Consider the following 7,634-nt stretch of genomic DNA (forward strand, 5'->3'; position numbering starts at 1 on the left):
AAGGACGCGGGACCTCCGGGCCTCAGTCTCCCGGCCGCACCTCCCGGGCTTCGGCAGCCCGCTCCTGCGGATAGCGTCCCCGGCGTGGGATCTGTCCTGCTCGGCCCTCACCTGCAGCGTGCCTCCCCAGCACGCCGATCTCCTAGGTCCTACGAGAAGCTCCGTCGCCCAGGCGACCGCAGACGCAACGCTTCCGGCTGCGGCGGAATTTAAGCTCGCGCACCGGAAGTCCCACCTCCTGCAGCGCGGGGCACGCCGGGACAGCCGCAGCGGGCTGCTGGCCCAGAGGGATGTGCTGCTCAGCGCTGCCCCCGCGTGGCCAGGCTGGGTACTGCCTTGAGCCTGGGCCAGCGATCACCGCCGCAGACCTGGGGTCTCTGCCGCTTGCATTGAGGGTGCTGGGGTTTGGCTGATCAGACAATACGCACATAGTGAAGGGATTTAGGGCTGGCCGTACACAGAGCCTGCCTTCCCTGTTACACCACCTCCAAGGCCACAGAGCTCCATGCCTATTCCATCTATCTCGGCTGCACTAGGCAGGTGCTCTGCAAGCTCAGCAGGCAGGAGAGCGGGCCATCAGGGTGGCACTGCAGAAGGGACGCTTGGGAAATGAGCAGGCAGGAAAGCTGGGGTGGGCCTGTCCTTTTGGGTGAGCCCAGGAAGTGGGCTTCAGGTGGCAGAGCAGGAGCCCCTAGTTCCTCCAGGACCTGCTATCTCTACCCAGCCTTGGGCCAGGACCTGCGGCCTGAGGCTGAGATGGGCATTGGGCGGAGGTCACTGTGGATTATGAGTTGCACTGTGGCACACTGTGACGTGCTGAGATGGCAGGAATCAAGGCTGAGGCCACCTCTCTGCTCCTGGGGTCCCATCATGCTCCCACCCAGCAGGTGAAGGGGACACCAGCTGGTACTCTGCAGGACAGGTCTGTGACTGAGGCACGGCCCTGGAGTTGTGACCCTCTTCTGGGCTTCCCAGGGCTGCTGCGCACATCAGAAGAGAACCTCTCTGACCCGAAAACGCTGTGTCTGCAACCTGCTGGCCCCAGTGGTCTGGCCCTGACCGGATGGCAAGGATCTGGGGCACTGGTCACCAGAGAATGGGGACATGTGTGGCAGCACTGGAGCACAGCTCTGTGGCTCTCAGCACGAAGGATGGGCCACATCAGAATGAAAACAGCACGTGTGAGCTTCAAAATTTGTTTAAATAAGAATTAAATGTATTAAAACAAAACCATGTACGGGAAAGTAGCCAACAAAGCATAGGGTCCCTGCCGTGCCTCCGCAGGCAGGAAAGAGAAAGAGCCCCGTGGTGTTGGGAAGCTCTGAACACTACATTCCTGAATCCCACACATCACTGTACAAAATGTCACTTGAAAAGTGGGCCGAACCCTCCAAGCTGAGTGCAGATGGCTCCCTAACATGGAATGTGCGGCCTCAGCCCCGCACCTGAGTGGGAGGGTGGCCACGTCCACCAAGCGGTGCCCCTGCACTTGGACCACTGAGCAGAGGCTGCGATGTGAGGTGTGAGGTGTTAGCCGCCGGCCGGCCGCGCCACTCGGCGTTCTGGGCTCACAGCGCCAAGGTGGACCACAGAGGGCACCCTCCAGGGCTGAGTGTTCTGAGATGTTGGAAATTCTTACTGCACAGTGGCTGTCTAGTATTCCTTTCAAAAACTACTAGATTGTATAATGACTCCTCCCAGCAGGCTATTGAATCTATAAAGCAGAATTTCACCAAGGACCACTTATAAAGCACTGGTACAACACTCAGGGGCTGCTCTTGCAGCGGCGGCCGATAGTACTGCAGGTTGTGGGCTTGGGGTCCCGTGTCACACTGGACTCTGATGGAGAACGTGTAGTTGGGGCGCAGCTGCATGCTCAGGTGGGTGGCGGTGATCCAGGCACATGCAGCTGGAGGCGGGAAGCACCAGTGTCTCTCAAGAGTTCTCTTCGTCTTTAATCTCAGAAATTCTGTCTATAGATTTAAGGATTTCGGCAACGAGATTCAATGTCTCGGCTCCGGAAACCAGCTGCCTGTGAGGAAAGCAGAGGTGGGGGCAGTTACTGCTAGTGTTTGGGGCGGTGGGGCCCGAGTCGGTGCCTGGAGCGGGGAGCACTACGGGTGGCCTGCGGCTCAGCCTTGGGAGGGCTGCACGGCAAGGAGCGCCAGGGGCCTAGTGTGGCCTCCCCGGGTTGCTATGGGAAGAGAAGCTTCGCCCTTTCCTTTATCCCCAGCTTCAGTGTCTCGTGGGTAGGAGCTAGACCCACCTGTGAGGGCCGCCACACAGCTTGCTGGGGGTCTCCTCCGAGGCAGAAGGGGCAGAAGCTGGCTCAGCTGCCCAAAGGGACAGGGGGCCACCAGGCCCACCGACCGGCCTCTCTCCTGGAGCTACCTGTCCAGCCCTGGCAGAGCTGGGCCACATCACCCTCTTCTCACCTTCACCCTCCCCAAAGCTTCTGGCCCTGGCACTCACTTTATGGATGCGTGTGCGCTGCTCATGACCATGCGGAGGTTCTGCAGGGCCACGTCGGTGTTCTGCTTCACCACTGTCAGGCTGGCGCCCTGGCCCGACCGCAGGGCCTCGTTCTCCTGCTTGAAGTCGGAGACCTGTGCCTGGGAGGGGCAGGGAGCGGCGGCAAAGCAGTGACACAGCAGGCAACCCAGGCGGGTCCCCTCCTCTCCAGAACAGCGCCGATGGAGCTCAGCACCTCGCTCTGAGCCGTCCTGGCACCCACTCTTACAGGCTCACCCCCAGACCCTCAACATCCACAACACGACCAGAAGGCAGCAGCTCAGGCCTGCGCCCAACGTGGCGCTGTCCTGACTTAAGATCTTCACATGCTGGGGCACAGGGCAAACTTCATACACATGTGACTCTAAAGGAAAGGGAGACACGTGAGACCACTCTCATTACCTGGAGCAACTTCACTTCCTGTCTCAGCTTCGTGACCTGATTTTCTGCCTTCACAGCCCGTTTCTGTTGCCCAAAACACAAACACAAGCTGCGTGGCTGAGGGCCCATGAGTCAGGCCGCTTCCCAGAGCAGTCCTGGCCCCTGCACACCACCCGGGTCCGGGGATCCGGCCTCGGCGCATGGATGGCCTGGGGGACACCTGGCCCACAGCACAATGTGACCGCCATGCCAGGGACTCGGGTCACCTGAGCCATTCTGGGCCTCAGGACACTGCGGCAGGCACGCAACAGGAGCAGGCAGCCCCTCTCCAGGTGCTCCCACCCCAAGCCCAGAGGCAGGGCCCGTGCGTACGGTCATGAGCTCCAGGTTCTGCTTCACCTGCTGCACCACCGATTCCAGGTCGTGGTAGTCACTCTCCTCCCTGATCATCTTCGCTTCTAACTTCCGCTCAAGCGTCCTCACCCTGGTGGAAGGAAAAACCTGAGGTGTTGAGTTTGTGCAGCTGTTTCCAAGAAAACTTTTGATTTGAGTTAAAAGTTCTCCTGGGGAAATAAGACCCTGCCATGACAAAGAACACCCGAGAAACTTCGTGAATATCAAACCAGCACTACAAGCAATTCTAAACAATATCCTACAAAAAGACAATGACGGTCACACCATGAGGCCCAACAGAGCAAATCAATTAGGCAAGGCAAGAAACTAAGGGAGAGAGGGGGGAAAACAAACAAAAGCACTTCTGGCCGGGGCCTGGTGGCGCACACCTGTGATCCCAGCACTCAGGAGGGTGAGGCAGGAGGATCACTGTGAGTATGAGACCAGCCTGGGCTACATAGTGAGTTCCAGGTCAGTGAGACCCTATCCCAAACAAAACAAAACAAAAACCCCAAAACACACAAACAAAAAGCACTCCTATTTCATTGCTGGATAAAAACCACCTAGAGCTCATGGTCACATCACAAAGCCCAGCGTGGGGGCACACTGACCACCCCAACGGGCACCCGCTGTGCTCCTTGAGCAGGTCACGGGGAGCCTCAAGCTCTGCTAGCTCTGAGGGAGTTTGCCTGGTTTGAGTCTGATGTTTCAAAAGCTTTACTCAGAGCTGGCGTTGTGAAGCACCCCTAAAACCCCCACACTCTGGGAGGCCAAAGCAGGAGGATCAGAAGTTCAGGTCCAGCCTGCACAACTTGGTGAGACCCTGTCTCAAATTTTAAAAAGAGTAGGGATGTGGCTCAGTGTGAAGGCCTGGGGTTCGATGCCCAGTACTGGGGAAAAATGTGTCCAGGAAAGGTGTTTGACATAAAAACATCCAGACGCAACCCTGGCACTGTCATTGCTTATAATGGATTTCCTGGGTGGCAGAGAATGTTTTGAGCCAACTCTTGTCTAAAAGCTTACATACATTTCTGTCTGAGTTTCAGAGAAGCTCTGAATCTCATTCAGCTTTCTTCTTAGCTTAGAATTTTCATCTTTCAGCTGTAGAGAAAGAAAACCCTCATTAGAAACCCAGAACATCTTGCTGGGCCTGGTGGTGCATGCCTGTAATCCCAGCACTTGGGAGAACGAGGCAGGAGGATCGCTGCAAGTTCCAGACCAGCCTGAGCTATATAGCGAGTTCCAGGTCAGTCTCAACTACACAGTGAGACCCTGTCTCAAAAACCAAAAGAAGAAAAGAAAAAAAAGGAAAGAAACCCTGAACATCTCACTCAGGAGCATAAGAGCTTCTGTGATGGGTACTGCCTCTGCTGAGCTCCAATTTCTGTGGTGCTTGGTGAGTACGGTTCCACAGAGCCGTGCCCTGCCTGGACTGGGCTGAGGGACAGAAATTCCCTGGGTCACCAGAGGCCCCTCAGTACCAACAACAAGGGAAGCCCTGGGGCCACAGACTCCAATTCCACTCCCGGCCTTTTCAGAGGAGTTTGACTTTTCAGTCTTCACCTGGAACACATGGCAAGATGTCCCCGAGCCGACGATGCTCACTGGCCATCCCTGAGCACATCGGCGCACTCCAGTGGGCCCTGCTTCCTAACTTACCTCAGCACGATTTTTGTGGGATTTTTTTCTCCTTTTTAAGACAGGGTCTCGTGGGCCAGGGATTTAGCTCAGAAGTTCTGCCACCTGCCTCGAACGTGCAAGATGCTGAGTGTGATCCCCACTACCCCCCCAAAAAAAACAACCAGGGCCTCGCTATGTAGCCCAAGTTGGCCTTGAACTCACTATGGAGCCTAGCTTGGCCTCAAACTCATGGCAATCCTCCTGCCTCAACCTCCTGAGTGCTGGGATTACAGGCGTGTGTCACCATGCCCAGCACGGCCCCCATTCTTTTTGGTTGGTGGTACTCACTGTGTACCTAAAGCCAACCAAGGGTATAGCTTGCTGTGGGGAAATTTGCAGCAGCAGTTACATAAACACCCCCGGGGAGGCGGGATGGCCCCAGGGCACTGCTCAGCCCGCTCCACGCTGGGCACTGCGCAGCCCTCACTTACTGCTTCATAACTCATCTGCAGCGTCCGCAGCTGTCTGTCTCCCAGGGACTCCCTGTGAGCTGTGAAGTCCATGCCCGGACTCCTAGACGGGGATGCTGGGGACATGCGAGAGTCCGTGTCACTCATTGTCCATGGGGGCAGAGACTCAGGCCCTGCCAGCTCCAATGGGGTGGAGAAAAAGGACAGGTAGGTGCCACAGGGAGATGTGCTGGTGGCGGCCCGGGATGAGCGGGTCTGCTCCACAGCGGACGGCAGATAGGCACCATTCCACCCGTCTTCCTCGTCCTCATCCTCATCCAGGAGGCCACTGGCCCCAGTCAGGTCTTCAAAGAATGGCTGCTGACAGTCTACGCCGAAGCCCACAGATTGGGTGGGTGGGGAGCCAGGGTCCAACCCCAGGGAGCGCCTCGCGACTTCCTGAAACAGTGAAGGCCAACCCTGTAGCCAGAAGCCATCACTCAGCCCGGAACCTAAACAGCCGGGCCTGGTGGTACGCACTAAATTCCCAGCTGCTCTGGAAGCCGAGGCAGGCTCAGGGCCAGCCTGGGTAACTTAATGAGGCCTGTCTCAAAGCTCACAAAGGGCTGTCGGCAGGCTCAGTGATGTGCCCGCCGAGCATGTGCAAGGCACCACCAGGGAGAAACAAGGCCCAGCAGCCCTGCTCCACCCATGTGTCCCCCCACCCCACCCCCAGCACCACAAGGAGCGGTGTCGGCCTCCAGGGTCTCAGATCTACCTTCGGGTAAATTCTAGTGTTGCTCGTGTCATCTTTTGACAGGCTGAGGTTCTTGGTTTTCAAAAACTCTTTAAAAGAGAATGGATTTGCCTCTTCAAGGTCTTCAGGTTTGTCATCTAAAACAGCGTCATCAAGATCATTCAAAGGGAGCCTCCCCTTCCCCTCTCTTCCAGAGCACAACTGCACCAACTGGGTAAGGCCCCACCAAGCCACCTGACTCAGGTGACACCAGGAGGCAAGCCAGCTGCCCCCAAACGGGGAAAGAGACAGATCTGTCTCTGTACGTGCACTTCTCCCATTCCTCACGCTGTGGGCCCCCTAGGAGCCCCTGGAGTTGCTCTGGTGCTGGAACCCAGGGCTTCGGTCATGCTGGGTGAGTGCTCTGTGGACCACATCCCTACGTCGCTCCAGGATCTTTATGATGTGGTACTAGAAAGCAAGCTCAGGTACCAGGGGAAGTGTGACCCGCACTGGGGGCTTCAGGCTTCTCCGGGGTTGCAGAAGTTGGGAAGTGCTCATCTCAGGCGTGATCTTCTCACCCAGCTCACACTCCCTGCTCCACACCGGACTGTGACACTGCCTTGCAGCCCAGCCCTTCCTGGAGTCTCTCCCTGGTCCAGCCATGCAGAGAGGGCTGCAGCACCCCACGCTGCTATCTCCTCAGGGGGACTTTCCACCTCCCTGGTTTCCCCCACGTGTGAGGTTCTCCTACCCTATTCACCTCCAGGGTCGAGTGGAAGATTTGGGATTCTACCTGTATCTGCTCTTTTGGACACAACCCTTGGATCCTGTCAAATTGGCAGCCCCACGGCTGGACGCGTGCTGTGGCACTGTATGATGTGTGGTGTATGATGAGAAAGCGAATGGACCACCGAACTACTCTACCTCCAAAACGTGTCTCGTGGGCTCCTGTTGGACCTTGCTTAGTACATTTTCCCTTTCCACAGCCAAAATATGAGAAGAGATATGGTCACCGCCCCCTTGTCACGGGAGGCTGTGCGTCTAAGGTGCTTCTGGAGGGTACTGCAGCGGCCCTCACTCCCCGGGGTGCTTGGAGAACAAGCCCGGAGCTCTGGACCTCGCAGGTGCCCGGGCCTCTGGGAGTGTCAGGGACTGTAGGACCAGCAGACTGCGCCGGCTGGGGGCGAGCGCAGTTCTGGAGCCCGGCAACACCTGGAAGCACCAGGACCCCGACGCCGCCACCTGCTCGCTTGACTCCCCGCCCTGTCCCCCGCCGGGAAGGAAAAGGCGTCCGTGCTCCCGGGGCACCGACTGGCTCGGGGATCCCTACTGCTCTGCGCCCCGACTCTCACCTGTGTCTCCCACGGAAGCCAGCACCGGGCTGGGAACATAGCACATAAACGTCGGCCGAAAGCCGAGGAAGTGGGGGCGCCCACAGTCTAGCTGGGGCAGGCAAGACCGGCGCTCACAGAACGCTGGAGCTGTAAGCGACAACGACAGCGGCTTCACCCCCGGCCGCCCCGGCCGCCCCCCGGCCTCGG

At 57.9% G+C, this 7,634-nt stretch overlaps 2 protein-coding genes across 2 annotated transcripts in view; both read right to left on the reverse strand.

Moving 5' to 3' along the window:
• Positions 1 to 208, reverse strand: part of Snapc4 (small nuclear RNA activating complex polypeptide 4) — an 18,673-nt gene extending 18,465 nt beyond the window's left edge. The window contains exon 1 of the mRNA XM_010608971.3: positions 112 to 208. The gene's annotated coding sequence lies outside the window, so the exon portion shown is untranslated. The remainder of the gene's footprint in view (positions 1 to 111) is intronic.
• Positions 209 to 1,191: 983 nt separating this feature from the next.
• Entr1 (endosome associated trafficking regulator 1) lies at positions 1,192 to 7,572 on the reverse strand. Its single transcript, XM_010608873.3, has 8 exons — positions 7,446 to 7,572; positions 6,133 to 6,248; positions 5,397 to 5,813; positions 4,313 to 4,386; positions 3,292 to 3,376; positions 2,914 to 2,976; positions 2,473 to 2,612; positions 1,192 to 2,032 (listed from the first exon to the last, which is right to left on the reverse strand). The coding sequence occupies exons 1-8, from the start codon at positions 7,489 to 7,491 to the stop codon at positions 1,936 to 1,938; spliced, it is 1,038 nt and encodes a 345-aa protein (XP_010607175.1). The 5' UTR covers positions 7,492 to 7,572; the 3' UTR covers positions 1,192 to 1,935.
• Positions 7,573 to 7,634: the final 62 nt, after the last annotated feature.

This window comes from Fukomys damarensis, unplaced genomic scaffold (genome assembly GCF_012274545.1).
Source record: "Fukomys damarensis isolate Sample0158 unplaced genomic scaffold, DMR_v1.0_HiC HiC_scaffold_36, whole genome shotgun sequence".
In the NCBI taxonomy this organism is placed as follows: Eukaryota; Metazoa; Chordata; class Mammalia; order Rodentia; family Bathyergidae; genus Fukomys; species Fukomys damarensis.